This window comes from Trachypithecus francoisi, unplaced genomic scaffold (assembly GCF_009764315.1).
Source record: "Trachypithecus francoisi isolate TF-2019V2 unplaced genomic scaffold, Tfra_2.0 Contig01579, whole genome shotgun sequence".
NCBI lineage: Eukaryota > Metazoa > Chordata > Mammalia > Primates > Cercopithecidae > Trachypithecus > Trachypithecus francoisi.
This window is the reverse complement of record NW_022681442.1, coordinates 17,607,811-17,630,365: the sequence shown is the minus strand read 5'-3', so window position 1 is coordinate 17,630,365 and position 22,555 is coordinate 17,607,811. Positions and strand designations below refer to the sequence as shown.

The window sequence follows — 22,555 nt, the reverse complement described above, 5'->3', positions numbered from 1 at the left end:
CGGAAACCCGGGAGGCGGAGCTTGCAGTGAGCTGAGATCCGGCCACTGCACTCCAGTCCGGGCGACAGAGCGAGACTCCGCCTCAAAAAAAAAAAAAAAAAAAGAAAAGAAAATGAACAACCCGATTAGAAAATGAGCCAAAGATCTGAACAGACACTACAACAGAGAAGATACATAGATGGCAAATAAGCATATGAAAAGATGTTCCATATCATATGTCACTAGGGAAATGCAAATGAAAACAAAAAGGAGATATCGCTATGCACCTAAGAGGATGACCAAAATCCAGGAAACTGACACCAAGTGCTAGTGAAGATGTGGAGCAACAGGAACGCTCATTAGTTGCGGGTGGGAATACAGAATTGTATAGCCACTTTGGAAGACAGTTTGGTGCTTTCTTATAAAACCAAACATACTCTTATCAAGGATTGAGGTTGCTGAGTAGTATGATATTCACCCTAGGTGTTGAAAATAGCCCACAGAAAAACCTGGATCAGTATGGTTATAGCAGCTTTATTCCTCATTGCCAAAACTTGGAAGCAATCAAGATTTCCTTCGGTAGGTGATGGATAAACAAACTGAGATACATCCATACAAAGGAATAGTACTCAGCGCTAAAAAGGAATGAGTTATCAAGCCACAAAAAGATGTGGAAGATCCTTAAATGTGTATTACAAAGTGAAAAAACAATCTGAAAAGGATACCTACTGTCTGACTCCAACTACATGACATTTTGGAAAAAGCAAAACTGTGGAGACCGCAAAAAGATAACTGCTTGCCAGGGGTTTTGGGGGATGGAAGTATGAATAAGCAGAGAACAAGGATTTTTGGGATAGCAAAAATTTTGCAGGATATTACAATGGGGGATGTGTGTCATTATACATTATAGTAACCAAGGAATGTACAACACCAAGAGTGACCCTACTGTAAATTGTGGACTTTGAGTGACTATGATGTGTCAACGTAGGCTCATCTATTGTGAGAAATGTACCATTCAGGTGAGCAATGTTGATCATGGGGGAGCTAAGCACATGGGGGTGGTAGTAAGTATAAGGGAAATCTCTGTACCTTCTACTCAACTTTGCTGTGAACCTAAAACTGCTCTAAAAAATAAAGTCTTGGGCTGGGCACAGTGGCTCAAGCCTGTAATCCCAGCACTTTGGGAGGCCGAGGCAGGCGGATCACAAAGTCAGGAGATTGAGACCATCCTGGCTAACACGGTGAAACCCTGTCTCTACTAAAAATATAAAAAATAAGCCAGGGGTGGTGGCAGGCGCCTGTAGTCCCAGCTACTCGGGAGGCTGAGGCTGGAGAATGGGGTGCACTTGGGAGGTGGAGTTTGCAGTGAGCCGAGATCGCACCACTGCACTCTAGCCTGGGCGACAGACACTCCGTCTCAAAAAAAAAAAAAAAATTAGCCAGGCATGGTGGCGGGCACCTATAATACCAGCTATTCGGGAGGCAGAGGCAGGAGACCCATTTGAACCCGGGAGGTGGAGGTTGCAGTGAGTCATTGCACTATAGCCCGGGTGACAGTGCGAGGCTCCATCTCAAAAATAAATAAATAATAAAGTCTACTAAAAACAAAACAAAAAAACCAAAAGACACTAGAACAAATCTTATATTAATTTTATTTAGGTATGCATGTCATATAAAAGTTTCATCTCATAATTTTAAAGATACATAATTACTTATATATATAATACTTCCATCTAGTTTATTAATCATCATTAATCCCTGGTCTCTGAATCTGCCTCTGCTTCCTCTTCCAAGGCTTTATGCAGAATATAACTGCCCATGGAGGGCAGGGGGACAAGAAATTAAGGGTCCCAGGGAGACCCAGTTTCAGTTATCCTTGATGACACTGAGAGGCATTCAGTACCATGAACATGTTGTTCAAACATAAATGAGAAAGTAAACTATCTGGTTTTTCCACACAAAGTGCAGTCCATATCTCTATAGATTTAACTACTAACAAGCTACATCCTAGCTACAACTACTACTGAATACTTGGAGGTATCATCAATATCCGGCTTCCAATTTCCACTCTCTAAAATATTTCTCCATTGTGTTCCTCGATTTCCAGGTGCCAACATTTACGGTAGGTATGATTCTCTGGGGCTTCAGCCACTGGACAAAGCGCTTCATTTCTAGGTAGCTGCTGTGTTCACTGTAAGGAATTCCTGTAACACCAAAGAAACAAAGTTGTACACTAAAATCAAATTAATTTAAAAATTCGCAATCCTAAAACAGAATAAAACAAAAGAGAAAAGCAATCCACAGTATTTTTGTCAAAAACTCCTTGGTGCTTTAGTTTTCATAAGAAAATCTGTTGATATCCTTTATGAATAATAAAGATTAAGACATTAAAATGATGCCGATATGGTTTGGCTCTGTGTCCCCACCCAAATCTCGTCTCAAACTGTAATCCCTATGTACTGCGGAAAGGGCCTGGTAGGAGGCGACTGGATCATGGGGGTGGATCTGCCCCCTGTTGTTCTTCTGATAGTGAGTGAGTTCTTGGTCAGGCATGGTGGCTCACGCCTGTAATCCCAGCACTTTGGGAGGCCGAGGCCAGCAGATTACCCGAGGTCAGGAGTTCGAGGCCAGCCTGGCTAACATGGTGACACCCCATCGCCACTAAAAATACAAAAATTAGCCAGGCATGGTGGCTCATGCCTGTAATCCCAGCTACTCGAGAGACTGAGGCAGAAGAATTGCTTGAACCGGGTAGATGGAGGTTGCAGTGAGCCTAGATCATGTCACTGTACTCCAGCCTGGCGACACAGCAAGGTTCTTGTCTCAAAATAATAATAATAATAATAATAATAATAAGAAGAAGAAGAAGAAGAAGATAGTGAGTGAGTTCTCAGGAGATTGGATGGTTTGAAAGTGTGTGGCATTTCCCCGTTTGCGCTCTCTCTCTCTCTCTTTTCTGCTCCGCTAAGGTAAGACGTGCTTGCTTGCCCTTTGCCTTCTGTCATGATTTTAAGTTTCCTGAGCCCTCCCAGTCATGTTTCCTGTTAAGCCTGTGGAACTGTGAGTCAATTAAGCCTCTATTCTTCATAAATTACCCAGTTTCAGATAGTTCTTTAAAGCAGTGTGAGAATGGACTAATACAGATATGAAACTTAGAACTTCAAAAATCTATTACTTTTTTGTGTGTATATTTAATAACATGCATTTCTAGAGAGTCCTATTTAATTAGGAATTTTCTTCTTTTTAAACAATTCTTCCTTTAGACACTTCACTTAGCTACATGCTTCAGGAAAATATGGAAGAAATATGAGTCAAATGTGAAGAAAAACAAGCCGGAGACTCACTTCCAGAGCAGGTAAGTGGATTTGTCCCCAAGCTTTGCACACACAAAAAAAATAGGAAAAAAACACCACACACACACACTTTATCTTCTTTATTGAAGATCAAGTACCACAAAGAAAGGTGAAAAGGGTCCTATTTTCAGTATACTAGGGTCTTTAGAGGCTGAGGGTAAATCACTGGTCTGGTGACACACCAAACATGTTTCCATCAGCTGTCACTGCAATAAGCCAACTCTGAAGGCAGTGGTAAACCTCCTCCAAGAATGAAAACAGGCAAGTCTGTATCTCCTGCTGTCACCACATCTAACCCATCATCTTCCTGCTCCCAATCTCACACTGTCATCTATACTTCCAGTATGTAACCGCAGTAGTCCTTTCAAGTAATTCTGCAATTTCCTCTCAATATCACTGATCACAAAGTGAAATGATCTGTATTTGTTAATTTTATCTACTAGTCAAGCTCCTTTATATCAGTTTACAATGGACTAGACACAGGATTAGCGTTGTAGAGAGATTTGAAAACTCTTGAATTATTAAATTCTTTGGTGCCTGTTTTTGTTGGATTTGAACTTTACAACATTTTAAAAAATGTAAAGCAATTATAAACATTAAAAATTAGAAAATTTAATAACTATACCATATATTGAAATGTTTCCTTTGGTTTGGGGAATAACATCTGCTATTCTAGTGAACTTGTTAGAGTGTGTCCATCCTGTAGGTCGAAACGCCAAAATCTGATTGTATTTCCCACCGCACTTCTTCAAATGATTCTGTAAGCCCTATTAAATAAAAATAGCACACTGAGGTCAATGGAGACGGGTTATGTGGAATAAAACAGACTGATTAAAGATGTTATACTGGTGCAGGCGTGGGGAGTTTTCACTTTTTAAGCATTAGCTTCAACAACCTAGTGCCATGCTTCTAAAAAATAATCACTGAAAAAATATATAAAATATTTTCTCCTTTTCTTATCTGAAGTTAAACAAGTACAGTCTGGAAAAAGACAAAAGTGTAACAAGACAACTTTAAACACAAGCAAATAGGTATAAACAAATTACAATTCCGATAGCTACCAAAAACAAAAACAAAACTACTCTCCAAATCTTACTCCACAGAGATAATATCAACAATGGTACCAACAATGGTAAACACCAATGCAAACATATCTCCATGCATATACACCAAAAGGGGATAGCTAGGTGGACAGAAGTAATTTTATGTGAATGGCATCATACTCAACACAGAGATACATTTTACAGCTGCTTAATAGCATTCTTTTCAGGTGTTTATGCCTTTTACCCTTTAAACATGAACTAGATTTATTTTAAAACTTTTCATACCACTATTGTTGGAAGTAATATGCTCCCCTTGTAAGTCTTGAGTAAAATAAAACTTTCCCAAACTAAAGTAATCATAAATGATGACATTTGATAAAACTGTTAGAAAATCAATGACCGAAGTTCAGTCTTTGAAAGATAAGAGAAATCAAGTTATAAATAATAATGGCACGAGGGATACAAAAAAATCTAATACTTTTGGTCTGAAGACTAAAACCCATAGTTTCGAAGACTTAGAATGAATAATAAAATTCATTTTGTTGATGAACTGGTAACAATTCTTTGATCTCTCTTTTGTATCAAATAAGAGCCTTTTATTAATTAGAAGTGAATACAAAAATACCTACCATAAGACAACCATATTTCTTACCAATTACTATGCACACCAAAAAAGTTAGTTATTGATACGTAACTACATTTCCATTTCAATATTCTTGGCTCTGCAAATTTGCAAGTTTTTGCCTTGCTTAGTCTAGGACCTAGCTAATGTAATATTATTTGTTTAATCACTATTCCTTCTACCCTTGTCCTCACAAAGAAAGAAAATAAGAAACTGAGGTTTAGAGTAATTATACATTTAATATATAAACTGAGTCCAACTTTCAATACACATCATCAAACCTATCCATTCCTATTTGTCTCTGCAAAACCATCCAGAAGAATTAAATGATAACTAATATTTGCTTTCTGTGGGACAAATTAGAGTTACCACAAAAACATCATTAACCTGTACTATAAACAAAAACTTCGGATATTATCATATTAGCCAAATCTACAGAAAAAAAGACTACCAGCAGCTACAAGTAGCCCATTAACCACAATTTGAGAACTATTCTCATGAGGAAATTTATTAAGAATAGTTTAGTCAATATGAAATCCCTGATTTATGACTTGTCCCTGATTTATTTGGTTTATTTGTAACCAGTTTGGGAGAAAAATACTTTTTGCAATGTTACTAGAAGTATTTTTTCAGCATGCAAATAATCATCTATAACATCACTGTTATAACAATTTACCACAATCAATCAGTCAGGTTTAAATCAGTTGGTAGTCACCTATGTAGCACATACGTGAACTTGGGATGTCGAACTAGATAGCATGAGTGGTATTATTTATAGCCTTTCAAAGGCTTTCAGGCATACCCTGGGCACCTTGAAAATTGTGTTAGGATTACCTTTTCACAAAAAGTAATTATCTCTCATGAAATACAACTTTTGACTGGTAAAAAAAAAAAAATTGGCTCTAATGACAAACATCAGCTTCTGCTCCATGTGTGTTTTGGAGGTAAGAAATCTTCCGAGGCCAGGCGCGGTGGCTCACGCCTGTAATCCCAGCACTCTGGAAGGCCGAGGCAGGCGGATCACAAGGTCAGGAGATGGAGACCATCCTGGCTACCACGGTGAAACCCCATCTCTACTAAAAATACAAAAAATTAGCCGGGCGTGGTAGTGGACGCCTGTATTCCCAGCTACTCGGGAGGCTGAGGCAGGAGAATGGCGTGAACCTGGGAGGCGGAGGTTGCAGTGAGCTGAGACCAAGCCACTGCACTCCAGCCTGGGCGACAGAGCGAGACTCTGTCTCCAAAAAAAAAAAAAAAAAAAAAAAAAAATCTTCCAAAAATATGTAGGCAAATGAGAGACAGGGGAAGAAAAAAAGCTTTTCACAATATGCCGTTTTATATTTTTGTTTTTACCGTTGTGAATGTATCACCTATTTAAAAACATTTTCAATATGTATTTCCATTATCATTGCTAGAATGTTTAATAAACAAATATTAAAAGAAAAAAGAAGTCTTCAAAAAATCAATACCCAGTCACTTTAATGGAGCAAGGGGAGGGACGACTGAAGGCAATACCAGTAAATATCCATTCCGGTATTACATAGTTGCTAGGGTCAGTGTGGAGGAAAAGAGGATACAGATTTCACTCTCTGCAAGCTTACAGCCTAGTGGGCAGGAGGTCAGTAAACCCCACCTCCTAATGGAAACCACCTGCCCTTTCTCAGCTTTTTCTGTCTCTCATCATGTATTATACCATCGGCAGCTAGGAGCCTTACAGATTGACCTTTTCACAAAGAACTTGTGTTTTATTATAAAATCCTAAATGTGGAAACATACAGACTTGACGACTATTAAAAATATAGATTTAATGACTCCAGATCACTCCTCCAAGGACACTATCCTCAAAAAATCATTCAGAATCAACATTTCTGAGTTATTAAAACCAACCTGAATTCCTGTAATAAAAAGTTATGCTTACGCCAGACGTGGTGGCTCATACCTGTAATACGAGCACATTGGCAGGCTGAGGCAGGCGGATCACTTGAGCTCAAGAGTTTGAGATCAGCCTGGCCAACATGGCGAAACCCCATCTCTACTAAAAATACAAAAATTAACTGGGCACAGTGGCACATGCCTGTAATTCCAGCCACTTAGGAGGCTGAGGCATGACAATCGCTTGAACTTGGGAGGCAGAGGTTGCAGTGAGCCAAGGTTGCACTACTGCACTCCAGCCTGGGCAATAGGGTGAGACTGCTCAAAAAAAAAACAAAAAATACGCTTGAGTAGTAGTGAAAACCTAAATCTTGTTTAAGTTGGGATTTGTAAATATATGCTCTCTACAAGAAGGCCATAAGCATCAGAACGCACAGTCTGTGGAGTGGTAGGCTGTGAGAGAACGGTCGGAGAGGAAGAGGTGGCCCTCTTTCTGTTCAAAGTGGATGCACCTCATTACCTATTTTTCAGGTCTTGCTCAGAATTATTCTTCTGAATAATCTTCTTGCTCATCAATTATTCTCTTATCTTAGATTCTCTCTGTCCCTCACAACATAAAAATCCTCATCTCTGATGGCCAACAAACAAGCAACCCTCCTCCCTTTGGCCATCAAAGTATCCAGCCCCTCTTCACGCCATGCTCTAGTCTTCCTGTCTCCATTGCCTCACCTTTCATTCATTCTTTTTATTTCATAAACACAATAACAAATGTGAAAATATTCTATTACAATTGAATTCCTCTAAGTTAAATGTAGTTTAAAATCATAAGATTACCTTTTTTAGTTCACCCTAAAAGACATATCTCTTGAATGCTTACCTTAAAATTAATTTGCATCATTGGGAGAAGGTGAACCAATGAACTGCACATGTCAGTAGTGATGAGTGAATTAATTTCTGGTATATTGAGGCACTGTAGAGTTTTATATTTTTCCTGGGTCATGCCCACTTTTGAACCTAAAACATCAGCAATGGCTATGGGCAAAAGAAAAGGTCAAAAATAGTAAACGTACAGCTTGTGAAAAAAATAGGTACAGCTTAAGCAAATTTTAAGGTAAGAATTTACCAAATAAAAGGAAATTAAAAACATTCACACTTTTACCATGATATCTCAAAAAGACAGAATCATTTTGTTAGTTTACTGTGTGGAACAAATTGTGAGAAAACCAAATAATTTATTTTTAAAGGCTTACTATTTACTATTTAAAAACTGCAAAAGTGTATAGAAAGTGGATAGAGGAAGAGAAGGAACTAAATTTGAAGAAGTTAAAAGCCCCGGCTTTATCATCTTTAATGTTTGATATAATGTGGCCATACTTAAGAAGAAATAGAAAGTATTTTGCAAATGAGTACAATACTACCTGGACAAACTAAGTTATACATCCAGAAATCATTTAGGAACAAAAATTAAAACTCATTGCTAACATAATTATTATCCTCAAAGAATGCAGCAATACAACTATGCATTAATCATCTTTCAAAGTTTACTAAATAATAATGTAGCATGGGCAGTTGCTCTATAAATTTCTTATATCTAGAAAGCCTAAATTAAACACACTTATCAAATGTTTCCCTAAAGTCAAACCTTTCAAAGATTAAATGTTTCAAACTATCAAATTTTCCTTCAACTTCAAAGGTAATATTGAATCATTACAGGAAATAATTATCAAACGCAAGAGTAGAAACTTAAAGGGTTTTATGCAAAAAGAATCTGATCTTTATAATATATTAATGTAAATTAGATACACCTATCACTCACCTAGGAAGACTTTCTCTTTTCCAATAGAGTAAGTGCCACAGACAACAAGAGCATGTGGGTTTAGAGTTAGAGCCTCAAAGGCAGTGTTGATGGCAAACTGGATAACCTCTTGCTGAGATGGAAAGGTGTATTCTGGGCTACAATATCTATAATATGGAAACATGGTACTTACTAAAAGAACAATAAAAAAAGCCATCACCTTAAGCTGGATGCTACTTTAGAAAACAAGCGTTAGCAACTTACATACAACAGCAGTATAATATATTAACACCACAAGTTATCTCATTGCCTGTAGTTAGAATTATTTACCAGTTACTACTAACTTATGATCAAATTGTAAGTTTTCAATATATCTTTTTCATTATATTTCTTTTATCACTCTCAAAAAATTATCTTTTTGAAGACTTTTTTCCCCAAGAATATTTCTAGCAAGCCAGCTATTTTAGTTATAAATTATAAAACTCAGTATCTTTTATTTAACTCCAAACACTATCAAAAAATCATATTGATAAGGATTATATCTGGACTAAAGATTGACTTAATAAAAAATGATTAAAGTAATGAAACTAAACATGAATTTAGTGAAACAGTTTTAAATCAGTTAATATTGACATGGTTGATATTAATATCATTCTTTACAGACACAGAATATATATACTATGTGTATATATACGTATACGTGTACACACACACACACACACAAATACAACAGATCCAGTTGGGTCTATCTCCATACAGTATAACCCAGCGAAAAATTAACTCTAAGCTACTATCTACCTATCTATATTTGAGATGAAAAGTAAGCACTTTTTCACTAAAAATGTAATAAGCCACAAAAAACAAACATTTTTCCCAGTTTTTGGAATTGTTTTTGCTAGTCAACCATTAGAGAAGAGGAAGAAAAACTTTCTCATTAAAAACCCATGAGGAAATTCAGAATTGTATCAGAATAGAACTAGGTAACAAAAAAGGTTTTTTTTTTTTAAAAAAAAACTTATTTTCTTAATTTATCCAGTGCTTAAAACTCATATTAGAAGAGTGGAAAAATCAGTTACAATGTGAGAAAACTGGATGCGGAAAGACCATCTTTTACAAAAATATCGCATCCAAATGTACTTCTTGAAACAGGTTGAAATGGTTAAGATAATTTCTAACAAGTTGATGAGATATTTTAATATATAAAATCACATCATATACCAGAAATATATACAATTTTTATTTACTTAATAAAGTTAGGGAGAAATACATACACAGTTAAAATGTAATGGCTTATGCCATTATATTTATAGTACTCAGGAATTCAAAACTGTCACTTATAAATTATCTTTTTAAGAAAAGAACAACAGTAACTTTGGATACCCAAAAACAGAATCACATTTTGGCCTCTGTCTTCGCTTCACAATTAATAGCTACACAGTTACTCTTAAAAGGGTGTCTTCCTAAAGTTTGCTCCTAAGTTTTTCTTCCTTGTTTAACAGGATTCTCATATAACATGTTTTCAAAAATAAATCACACACAAAAAAGAGCTGTAGTCAGTTAACACATGCAATCTCAAATTTGCCCTTAAGCAAGTATATATATATTTTTCAAACAGCATCCCTCTGATAAAGAGCCTTAAAATAATAATTGGCAATAAGCCGTCATTTTGATAACCATAATACAGAGAGCAAAGGCTGTCAGTGGGAAAAGGAAGCACACAAAAAAAGCCTCTCTTACGTGGTATCTAAGTACAGCATATGGACTTTCTGGTCCACAAGAAGAGAATGTTCCATGCTGGGATCTGCCCTGAAGTCTCCCGTGTGTAATATGACAGTACCATTGGGAAGATAAAAGAGGATCATGACAGCACCTGGACAGCTGAACACAAATTTCAAAAGAGTGTTCTTAACACAGGCAAGCACCTAAAGGAACAGTATCTATTTCAATTATCACCAAGTTAGCACACTTTATTAGCTGACCACAATGACATAGCATTGCACTACAGAGGAAACGCGCACTTCAACTCAAGGAAATTTACATCATAAAAAGAACTGGTGTGCAGGAAAGGCAGACCCAGGTTGCTCAACCTCCACACATTCCCAAGAACAGCATGTCTTTAGGATTGGCCCTTGGCTGGCTCCTGGGAAATGAACTCTGAACTCTAGGAATATTATGCCTGGTAAGACTGTTTTGTATGCCTGAGACATCAAACTATGTGATATTAGCTTGATGCTAACTTTGTGATCTATGGTGAAAACCCCATAAAGTTGAAATTAAAAATCAGAACTTGCCCGCCCATGGTGGCTCATGCCTGTAATCCCAGCATTTTGGGAGGCCGAAGTGGGCGGATCACCTGAGGTTAGGAATTCGAAACCAGCCTGGCCAACACAGCAAAACCCCGTCTCTACTAAAAATACAAAAATTAGCTGGGTGTGGTGGTGTGCACCTGTAATCCCAGCTACTTGGGAGGCTGAGGCAGGAGAATCACTTGAACCTGGGAGGCAGAGGTTGCAGCGAGCTGAGACTGTGTCACTGTACTCCAAACTGGGCAAAAAGAGCAAAACTCCGTCTCAAAAAAAAAAAAAAAAAAAAAAAAAAAAAAAAAAAAAATCAGAACTCAAACTGGCAATTAAAAAAAAAAAAACAGCAAAATTAGCAGACAAAAACTTAAAGGCAACCTAATGTAATAGCTTGGCCTGGATTTTAGGAAACCTATATTTAGTCTTCTTTCTCTTCATCTATGACCTCTATGGTACAGAGGGCTAACATTCTATGGAAAGTAGAAAGCGGCAGAGTTGATAACATGAATGTGTTTTGACAACATGAATGCTGATAGTACTTTACATTAAAAGAAAAAAAGAGGGTAAAATGGAGGCTATTTCCAAGAAAAAAAATCTTCAAAATCTTTAATATCTGAAGCCTGAATGATTTCTTAAAGAGGGGTAGGAGGAGATAAAACTGACCCTCTAGTATCCGAATGGAGTACAAGCTGTTAATTTATATATATGATACTAAAGAAAATGGCAAAATGTTATTTTGCAAAGAACAGCAGCAACAATATGTTAAGGTATTTTAAAAAATAAGATGGCATCTCAGATGTCAAGTGTAGTAATTTTTTTTTTTTTGAGACGGAGTCTCGCTCTGTTGCCCAGGCTGGAGTGCAGTGGCCGGATCTCGGCTCACTGCAAGCTCCGCCTCCTGGGTTCACGCCATTCTCCTGCCTCAGCCTCCCGAGTAGCTGGGACTACAGGCACCCGCCACCTCACCTGGCTAGTTTTTTTGCATTTTTTAGTAGAGACGGGGTTTCACCGTGTTAGCCAGGATGGTCTCGATCATCTGACCTCGTGATCCGCCCATCTCGGCCTCCCAAAGTGCTGGGATTACAGGCTTGAGCCACCACGCCCGGCCAAGTGTAGTAATTTAAACTGGATAAAAAAATGGGTTAGATAACATTTAGAGGATCCCTTTAATTTTAATCTCTGATTCTATAATTGGGCACATTATTTTTCAAAAGGAGAAACATCTTACTCAAGTTTTAAGAAATATGAAGCATATTAATTATAATGAAAAAAGTTATTAAATAATCATGCCAATGTGTTGTCCTTTTGAACATTTAAAAAAATGTGCTATTAAGATGACTTTAATACTTACTGATTGGCATCAAGCAAAACAACTTTGACACCATTCACGACACATTCAGTGTCCAGTGGCAATGGATGAATATATTGTTCTTGCACATGAAGCTTGTTCTTCAACAAATTGCCAGTTATCTGCAAAACAGGACGTGCTTATTGCTGATGCAGTAAAACACTAAATAAGTATTTTATTTCGTATCTAGTTTAGAACCATAGCATCTTAATTAACATCCCTTTTCCTGCTCATATTTAAGTAAACACTCCACAACGCCAGGAAGAATTTCCTATAATGGCTGTGCCACTACTCTGCTTGAACATCGTCACTGACTTCACCTCATCTGTGAAGAGTCCATCCCCACTATGACATACAAAAGCCTGAGTGATCTGGTTCCAGCCCATTCCTGTGAGTTTGTCTCCTGTTATTCCCTACCTTGCGTTCTAGCCATTTTGAATTATCTGAAGTGCCTGGAATGGGCATATTTCTCAGGTGCCTGTGCCTTTACATAAACTTTAGTCTCTACCTAGAATGCTCTTTCCTCTGCCTGGTCCTGGAATCAGACAGATTTGCATACAAGTTCAGATTCTGCCATTAGTATCTCTGTGACCTGGGGCACGTCACTTCACTTCTCCAAACCTCAGGTGTTTCATTAATAAAAAGAATTCTTAAAGCACGCTTCAAGAATGCTGTGAGGATTAAATCAAATTCTAGTTCAAGCCTTCAGTAATGAGCATTAAAGTGTTCACTTCTTAATAATTAGTTCAAGGTATCTTTTACCACAAAACTGTGTCTAACCTTAGCCCAGGACAGGGTAAAGCACTCTCTTCTCCCTACTCCTAGGTACTCCATTCATTTTTCTATTATAATACCAATCCCAATGTGGCATTATTTATGAATGTTTCCTCTGGAGGTTATAAGCTCCTTGAAGTTCGATACAGTCATGTCCCTCAGTATCTGCAGGGGACTGGTTCCAGGACCCCCTGAGGACACCAAAATCTCAGGATGCTCAAGTCCCTTACACAAAATAGCACAGTATTTGCATATAACCTACGCATACCCTCTTTAAATCATCTTCAGATTAATTATAACACCTAATACAATGTGAATTCCATGTAAATAGTTGTTATACTATATTTTTAAATTTGCATTATTTTTCATTGTTGTATTATTTTTTATTTTTGAAACATTTCGGTTGCAGTTGGTTGAATCCATGGATAGGGCACTCACAGATACAGCAGGCTGACTGTATTTTGCCTAGAATCCATTTAGGTTTTCAGTGAATGTTTACTGAATGCAACTTCTTGTTTTTAGTACTTCGTGAAATAGTTTATCTTTTGTTTCCATGTAATAAAACATATGTTTTCTAAAAACTGAAACTTGATGTTAACTCGTTTTAAGTTTAGAACTTTTATGTGGAATATGTTTTCTCATATTTTTTTCTAGTAGAATGAAAGATCTGACTGTTTTAACTATTCTTTTTTAACGAAATTGCTTAGAAATTCACAGCATTCTACAAAGCCAAAAGTTAGAATACTAAAACTTACCTCACTACAATAAACTGGAAATGTGAAGTGTTTAGACAATCCAGCATAATGATCAGAATGAAAATGTGTGAGAAAATAGGCTGTGCAACCTTCAACCATGCCATACTGAAAGGCATCAACTGTAAAGCCAGTTCCTGCAATAAAAATACCGACACAGTAGGCTGAGCAAGAGCTAACAAAGATACCCAATTTGATGATAAATACTGAATGAACCCTCTATACTCTTTACCTCTTATTTCCAATTTAACTATATTTAAAAACTTATACCCCATAAATTTAGCAAAAGGTAACACTAAAGATGAGAATGTCTTAAAAGTTTCTACCAAGTATCTCAGTATAGAGACCTTTATTTGTGAATAACTGCACCAAAGAATTTTTTAAAATTCTAGGTTACAAACCAATTACTTCTTTGTTTTAACTAATACTTTCATAATACTTAGCATTTGACTTCTGCAAAACAGCAAAAGGAGAATGCTAACTTTCTTTTAAAACACGAATTTTCAATGGGGGCAGTATTGCTCTAAGGAAGCCAAAATGCTTGAGGGCCAACATAATCTCACATATGACACAAACAATGTATCTATCATCTTTGAATTTCGCTGCACAGTCAAACTGGAGAAGAGGGGTGGGAAACAAGAAAAAAATGTCTAAAAAGGTTCCTTAGAGGAGCAGTAATGAAGAAGAGGTTGAGAAATACTATTGTAAAATGTGCTCATGCAAGAAATAATTAAGTGTACTGACTGGCAATGTGCAAATAAATAAGCATAACTTCTCAATTCTACTGAGGCTTATCAACACATGGTTTTAGGATCATTTAAAGTATAGAAAATTGGCCGGGCTCGGTGGCTCACGCTTGTAATCCCAGCACTTTGGGAGGCGGAGGCAGGCGGATCACAAAGTCAGGAGATCGAGACCATCCTGGCTAGCATGGTGAAACCCTGTCTCTACTAAAAATACAAAAAAAAATTAGCTGGGCATGGTGGTGGGTGCCTGTAATCCCAGTTACCTGCTGAGGCAGGAGAATGGCGTGAACTCGGAAGGCGGAGCTTGCAGTGAGCTGAGATCACGCCACTGCACTCCAGCCTGGGTGACAGAGTGAGACTCCGTCTCTAAATAAATAAATAAAATAAAGTACAGAAAATTAATCAAAATAATTATTAAAAACACCACTTGTGTTACGAAGTATATAAATGCTATTCTATATATAAATGCTATATTGAACAAATTATAGATCTAGAACATCAATAAAGCACTTTAAAAATCTTTCAGCAACCAAGTATATACTGGCAGCAACCAAGTATATGAAAGGGCAGAGAAACTAAGTTCTAATACGGTTTTTAAATTTTTGGCATTTACCATGATAGGTAAAACCTGTGACATTTCCCATCTTTGAAACTATTTAGCACTTTGTATTTCTCACAAGCATTTAGAGGCTGCCTTTTATTATAGTTATTTACAGAGATGCCTTTCCTCCTTTTGTATTAAGCTGAATCCCTACTCCTCTCTTACTCATCTTTCCATAGCCTGTAATATCTACCTAACTAGTATAGTCACTTACATAGAGGATATGTTTCATAGAAACTTGATGAACTGAATGGAGCAAAAATAATAAAATAGGCAAAAACCAAATCTACGTTAGAGGCTCATGAAGTTTCACAAAAGCAAAGGAAACATATAGGAAAAATTGTTTCATACACACACACACACACACACGCAACAGGCAATACACACAAAGTTCAAAAATGTTGGGAGGCTGAGGCAGGAGAATGGCGTAAACCCGGGAGGCGGAGCTTGCAGTGAGCTGAGATCCGGCCACTGCACTCCAGCCTGGGCGACAGAGCGAGACTCCGCCTCAAAAAAAAAAAAAAATGTTGTCTTTGTTGATAGATCGAGTACTGATATTTCAACTTACCAGGTATTTTCTTATAGAATGGACATGTCTTTTTTCTTGATCCTCCTCCATGAGATGACTCTGGGATTTTCTTGTTCCCCCTTTGCAGCCCACCATGAGCTGATTTTGTGAACACTTTGACTTTACTTAAATTGACTGCTTCAGATTCAGTATTAATAAGGTGATCTGATCTCTTCTGATACACTCCTTCCTGCAGTGAATTTGACTTTTTACGTCTCTTTTTTTGACGCTGTGACCTCGCACTAGAAAGTTCCACAGAAAGCTGACTCTCATTTAAATTACTTGCGTCAAATTCTAAATCACTTAAAGATTTTTCTGCCTTCCTCTTGCACTGCGAGGACCTCTTATTATTAGGGCTTGGAACTGGATTGAAGTTTATCCCTTCTAAGGCACTTTCCCCTAGCAATTTTTCTTCTTTTCTTTTGGGAGGTAGTCCAAAATACACACCTATATCCATTTGCTTCATTACCTTGGTAGAAGGATGGCTTGCATTACACTCAAGACCAGAAGGCAATATTTTCAAATACTTAGGAGCCGGTGTACTAGAAAAGTTTTCTGTATTTAAAATTGTAGCTTTACCAACGGGCACACCATCTAATGCCTTTCTGCAGAAACATGCTGAGTTAGTATTATTCTTAGCATTCAAGTTCTCACTTGATAATTTTCTAATTTTACTTTGGGTTGGTTGGGAAGAAAGATACCCTTCTCCCTGACTTTCAAAAGGTTTCAACATTGAACTCTTAACTAACGGAAGAGAAACCTGATTGTAAACAGCTGATTCTTCAATGACCTGTTTCTGTTTATTTGATTGAGCTGAGTGAAATGCTGGCTCATCTTGTTTTGCTTTAGCTACCTGATGAACAGAAGCAGCAAGCTGCCCTGCCAGTGCAGGTGGAAACAACACAAAATCACCACCAGCACATGCCAGATCATAAGGCAAAGTGCTCTCATTATTTTGGGAAATAGGCTGAGACAAATCATGTAGACTATTGAATCTATACAGTCCTTCATCATACTTATCCTGAGTTAAGAAGCTGTTCACTTCGCGGCAGCTCTCATCCTGGTCCTTCAGTAAGGGACCATGTCGTTTCTGAAAAAAAGCACAGCTGTCATCATCTTCTTCGAGGCTGCCATCTTTAGAGCTTTCGGTAAAAAATAGTTGTTGTTGTGAATCATCCAGTTTTTCATCGGTATCATGAGTGTCTTCATCACTTTGAAGTGGAGAATAGGAGATTCCATAGTCGCTAAAGTCATTTTCTGGCAATGGCAAATTTATGTGTTCTGAGTTGTTTGCAAGACGCAAAGCAACTCCTACCAGTTTGTCCTTCTCAACAAATTCTGTAAATTGTAGAGCTTGTTGGGACGTTTGGATATTAGCAGAAATCTTTTCACTGGCTTTGGTTGCAGATGGAGACTTTTTTAAATACTGTGTCATCAGTAAGGGATCACTTGAAACTGAGTTATCGGTTTGGCTCTGATACGAAGACCATCTTTCCTCAAGGCTACAAAGAACACCTGACTTGGTCTCACTGAAACTGCCACCTGATGCAGGTGATGGCCTGCTAAAAGGATGATCACCAGCCCTGCTTTGAGCTAGCAGGAAGTGAGTGTATCTCTTGTAATGAAAAGGAATGGTTGAGGTACACAGAAGACCATCAGGACACTCTGAAATTTTAATAAAGAAAAAAATTACAGGATCAAAGAATACACTAAGCTTTGACAACATTAGTGGTATAAATTGGGTTCCATTATTTAACATTCACATTGTATATAATAAAAAGTAACAATTTTAATAAGAGTAGTTATAATTGTTGATATGCTGAACAAGTTTTAGATTCTATTCTAAGAACAGAATTTGAGAAATTGGTTAATTATAAGGCTTTACTAATTTGGAAACTATTCCCTGTCATACGACCATGATTGAGAAACTTTCTATAAGCCATCTTGGCATATCCCTGTATATGTTAATTTCCAGGTTTATCAAAAAATGACACCTCCCTCCCCTCAAAAAAGATGTTATATTTCTTATATTAAAGTAGAAAACATCATGGCTTACAACTTAACTTAAAAATGTCTCTTAAAAGCATTTGTTATAGAATGGAATTTATTTCAAGAGAGCCATCTCAGAGTCTGTTCACAGGAATTTAGTGAAAAACTGAAGGAAAATTTTTTTGAGATGGCTTCATCCGTGAGACACTTCACCCTAAGGTCTTCAACCACGGACTCCAATTTCCATTCTTGATTTTCTTTTTTTTTTTTTGAGACGGAGTCTTGCTCTGCCACCCAGGCTGGAGTGCAGTGGCCGGATCTCAGCTCACTGCAAGCTCCGCCTCCCGGGTTTATGCCATTCTCCTGCCTCAGCCTCCCGAGTAGCTGGGACTACAGGCGCCCGCCTCGTCGCCGGCTAGTTTTTTTGTATTTTTAAGTAGAGACGGGGTTTCACCGTATTAGCCAGGATGGTCTCGATCTCCTGACCTCGTGATCCGCCCGTCTCGGCCTCCCAAAGTGCTGGGATTACAGGCTTGAGCCACCGCGCCCGGCCCCATTCTTGATTTTCAAGTTACATGAAAGCAAATTACTAGCAAATTTATGAGGTTTTCACTTGCTATCCTTTTATGGGAAAGGCTAATGCCAAATTTAAAGAAGAGGTTTTTTTTGTGTGTGTCTTCATGCAGTACTTTAAAATAACTACAGGTTAACAATAAAATTTATTCTGAATCATAGCTAACATGAAAGCCATATTGAGTATTTTTTTATTTTACTGAATTTAACTTTTTCAGATGAAACAATCTATATATGGAATATAAATGATTTTAAAATATAAAAATAATCACAACAACCAGTTGTCCATATATATTCCAAGTAGGATTTTCTACGTTAAATACTTATTACATATTTTAAAAGATAAAAAACATAGCATACTTTTATTATCATTTGACACATTTATTGTTAGAATCTTAATCACCTAAGACTCCCTCACAGTTCCTCTTCCTGTATACATTAGCATGATGACTAAAACATAACCATATTTAGAAACCATACTATATCTATACTTTTTTTTTTTTTTTTTCAGACAAGGTCTCACTCTGTCGCCCCCGCCAGGCTGGAGTGCAGTGGCATGATCACAGCGCCCCATAGCCTCCACCTCCTGGGCTCAGGTGATCCTCCCATCTCAGCCTTCCAAGTAGCCCACCACACCTGGCTAATTTCTGGTATTTTTTTTTTTGGTAAAGACGGGGTTTCACCATGTTGCACAGGCTGGTCTTGAACTCCTAGGTTCAAGTGATCTGCCTGCCTCGACCTCCCAAAGTACTGGGATTACTGGCATGAGCCACTGTGCCCAGCCTATTTATAGTTTTCTAAGGAGTTCCATAAAAATAACCAACTGGGCAAGTTACTTGACTTTTAAGAATTTTCATCTATAAAATGTCAATACTACCTAACTTATATGGTGGTTGTGAAAGTCAGGTAAGTAAACAGTGTGAAAGTACCCAGCATAGTAAGGATTCAATTAACATTTATGGAAAATAATCCAGATACTTAGGAACTTTTATGAAATAACACAATGTAGTTAAACTGTTTTCTAGTCTGCCATTTTCTTTACTATTATACCGTTGACAAGTATGGTGTCTCCCAGTGTCCCACCTCTCTTTTAGTTTACTGTTTGCCTTCCTTGTTTCACTGAATTGGTATGTCTGACTTAACGAAGACTTTTTAGATTATTTAGAAACTGCTACCTTTTCTGCAGTCTTACCTGTTTCAGAGCATGGTGGAGAATCCAAACATTCAAAAACATGCCATCGAGGTGTCTGCCCTATCAATGAGGAAAAAGGCATCTGGCAATTTGGACAGTATCCATCATAAACTGGACGTATCTTTGGGGACACGTGTTGGCTTTTGTGAGTTCTACAGAGCTTTCCTGGAGTAGTCTCCTTGTCTTGGGTGTGCTGAATACCATCTGCACAACTTGAATTCTGACTAGAAGCTACAGAAGTCTGACAATCTGCATTTTCAAGGGGCATTTCATGGTCCTTCACCTCTTTAGCTTCTGTGGCTGTTTTTCTGTTTCTATTCCGTTTTGACTGGTATTTTCCGTCTGTTCCTTTTCCAACAGATTTTAGAATATTTTTAGAGCCATTATCTGGATCAACTCGTTTTGGTTTTCTTTTAGATTTGTATTCCCAAATGTCTTCTTCGGAAATGTCTTCTAACATGGCAAAATGATTTTATCATTCAAGAAGTATTAATCTTAAGTAAATTGAGAGTCCATTTGTTGTCACAAAAAGTTATAGAATTATTTTGCTGAGAAAACAAAGGTAACAAAACCCCCACCAACTCAATGGGAATCTGGAGTGTTGGTAATGCACATATTGGCAAGCTACAAACCTTGTATCTGACAACACCTGCTGTTCCATACATACCACAATAAAACTAAGATAAACCTAATACAGGAGCAGCAACTGTGAAGTTCTCCATTATGGGTGCTATTTCGTTCAAATATCTTGTTCTTTTCCAGGACTTGATTCATAAAAATAATAATAATACTTCGAAAATTAAGCACTAATGGGAAATATAGGTTCAACAGCTTAATCTTAGAACGAGCTTTGTAACATTGTTATGAAGCTACTGTCGTTCTCTCAAGTGGACAACCGTCCAAATAATTCATAAATCCAACCACACTCCCTGGACAAGTGGATCAACAGGTATCCCAAACACTAAATGGCTATCTCAGTTTACCAACAAAACTAGTCACAACATAATCAAAGAGATGTGTAATTCGCAAAAAAACTGCGAAATCACTGCCATTATCCACGACTAGTGGATACTCAACCACTTCAGTTTTCCGGGACAGTCCATGATCTTCCTCCAGCAGCAATGAACAATCCCTGCACAGTGAACAAGAAAAGTTCAGATATGTGAAAAAAGTTCAAATATGTGAAAGAGTGGGCTTGTATTGAGGTCTGGCTCTGTATTGCATCCATGGTTCCGAAGGTGGCCAGCCCTCTGGCCACTTCAAAACGGGGTCACATGCCAGCCTCTCCCTTATCTTTTGGCATTAGAGGCTGCAAGGCCAGGAAGCGGGGCCTTAACCCTCTCCAGAAAGCACAGCCAGCTCCAAAAAAGCCCTCAGAGTCCTCCCCTTTTGAAGACTCTGAGGTCCGCCCTCAAGGACCCTCGCCGCCGCCCACCTGCCACTCGGCGCCCCAAGGGAGCCGCTCCAGCTGCATCCTCTCCCCACCGCACCCCCACCTAAAAATCTTTTCGCACCCGCACTTTCAGCACTCCCAGACGACAAAACGCTGTATTTGTAAGTGAATGTCACTCGCGCCAGTGACTCCCAGATTACAAAGCCTTCTCTCTGGAGGTTATCCCTACCCCCTTTACCTTTAGTGTCTTGGCGGGAACAACTTCCCGCTGTCAGTGCCGTGTCGAATCGGCGGATGCTGGTCAAAGAGAGACTTTAAAAATAATTTTAAAAAATAGGTTGCCCTTTTAAGTCCAGCGGATTTATTCTATTTTATTTTTGTTCGAAAGCCTGCTAATTCCCAATGTGGACGGTGGGGGATGGTTCCCTTTGCGCCCCTGGGACGCTGTTCCTGAGGCCTCATTCCATGTTGAATCTGGCGCTCTCAATGTCCAGGCTCGGCTGCGGCGTGGGGACCGAGAAGGGGCGGGGTGGGTCGGGACGGCAGTTTAATTGCGTGCCCGGGAAGTGCGCCGATTTGGACTTTGGCACTTGGACTTATGCTTTAAAAAGAAAAAAGTGTCATTGGCGTGGAGTGGGGCTAGTGGAGGGTGAAGTGAATGCGCCGTTTGGAAACCACAGGACAGTGAACGTTTCGTCTCTCCCAGCGAGACTCTCCCGCGAGCCCGGCGGCAGCCTCGGGAGCCCGGCGGAAACATGGCGGCGCCCGGATCCCGTGGCCGCAGCCTCTCCGGCCTGCTCCCCGCGCAGACCTCGCTAGAGTACGCCCTGCTGGACGCTGTTACCCAGCAGGAGAAGGACAGCCTGGTCTACCAGTATCTGCAGAAGGTGGACGGCTGGGAGCAGGACTTGTTAGTACCCGAGTTTCCGGAAGGTGAGGGGCTGGCGTCGGGGTGGGGGCCCCTCCCGGCACCTCCCCTTCCTTGGGGACGGCGCCCTCCCCTGAAGCGGGGGGCTAGGCGGGTTTGTGTCGCTGGCGCCCTGGGGAGTGGCCGTTCGCCTAACTTGGGCCGCTGCTCGCGTACTCTGCAATTCCCAGGGGTCCCCAGGCGGCCACCGACTGGGGGTTTCCCTGGCATGGGGATCCACATACTCCCCTGTGTATCCTGAGTCCCGCCCGCGCCTGATGTTAGTCAAGTAGACACTCCGTGAATGTTAAGTGTCCCCGGTGGCAATGATTGCAACATCCACACCATTGTGTCCATTCAGTGTGGTTCCCCAGTGTCGTCTCGTCATCTTTCGGCATCATCTTGACACTTATTGATCACTTTTTCGTGTATAACACACTTTTTTTTTTTTGATACGGTGTCTGTCTCCCAGGCTGGAGTACAGTGGCGTGATCTTGGCTTACTGCAACCTCTGCCTCAGCCTCCTGAGTAGCTGGGACTACAGGTCCGCGCCACCACGCCTGGCTAGTTTGTGTGTGTGTGTGTGTGTGTGTGTGTGTATTTTTAGTAGAGACGGCGTTCCACCATGTTGGCCAGACTGGTCTCGACCTGTCTCGACCTCCTGACCTCAAGTGACCCGCCCGTCTCCGCTTCCCAAAGTGCTGGGAGTACAGACTTGAGCCACTGCGCCCTGCTTGCCACACAGTCC

General features: G+C 39.1%; 2 protein-coding genes across 6 annotated transcripts in view; one reads left to right on the top strand and one right to left on the bottom strand.

Moving 5' to 3' along the window:
• Positions 1-1,613: 1,613 nt before the first annotated feature.
• On the bottom strand, positions 1,614-21,268 carry DCLRE1A (DNA cross-link repair 1A). Of its 3 annotated transcripts, none has more exons than XM_033182140.1 (10): positions 21,139-21,268; positions 19,508-20,639; positions 15,754-17,418; positions 13,842-13,975; positions 12,316-12,434; positions 10,402-10,542; positions 8,686-8,831; positions 7,747-7,901; positions 3,958-4,099; positions 1,614-2,183 (listed from the first exon to the last, which is right to left on the bottom strand). In XM_033182140.1, the coding sequence occupies exons 2-10, from the start codon at positions 19,965-19,967 to the stop codon at positions 2,023-2,025; spliced, it is 3,123 nt and encodes a 1,040-aa protein (XP_033038031.1). In that variant the 5' UTR covers positions 19,968-20,639; positions 21,139-21,268; the 3' UTR covers positions 1,614-2,022. The 3 variants fall into 3 exon arrangements, with proteins under 3 accessions (XP_033038031.1, XP_033038041.1, XP_033038048.1); XM_033182150.1 differs by lacking the exon at positions 21,139-21,268 and adding an exon at positions 20,943-21,005; XM_033182157.1 differs by lacking the exons at positions 1,614-2,183; positions 3,958-4,099; positions 7,747-7,901 and having other exon boundaries at positions 8,718-8,856.
• A 176-nt stretch (positions 21,269-21,444) lies between these two features.
• The window catches only part of NHLRC2 (NHL repeat containing 2), a 67,330-nt gene continuing 66,219 nt past the window's right edge, over positions 21,445-22,555 (top strand). For 2 of the 3 annotated variants that reach the window (XM_033182183.1, XM_033182173.1), the window contains exon 1: positions 21,445-21,833. In XM_033182183.1, the coding sequence (XP_033038074.1) occupies positions 21,656-21,833 (178 nt within the window). In that variant the 5' untranslated portion in view covers positions 21,445-21,655. The remainder of the gene's footprint in view (positions 21,834-22,555) is intronic. The other variant, XM_033182202.1, reaches the window with a different exon arrangement.

Excerpts from the sequence above, each read along its gene's own strand:
- DCLRE1A (XM_033182140.1), bottom strand. The coding sequence starts at position 19,967 with ATGTTAGAAGACATTTCCGAAGAAGACATTTGGGAATACAAATCTAAA. Across the intron at positions 10,543-12,315 it reads GTTTTGCTTGATGCCAATCA|CTGTCCAGGTGCTGTCATGA; the intron begins GTAAGTATTAAA and ends ATTTGTGTTCAG. Across the intron at positions 4,100-7,746 it reads TGATGCAAATTAATTTTAAG|GGCTTACAGAATCATTTGAA; the intron begins GTAAGCATTCAA and ends TTTATTTAATAG.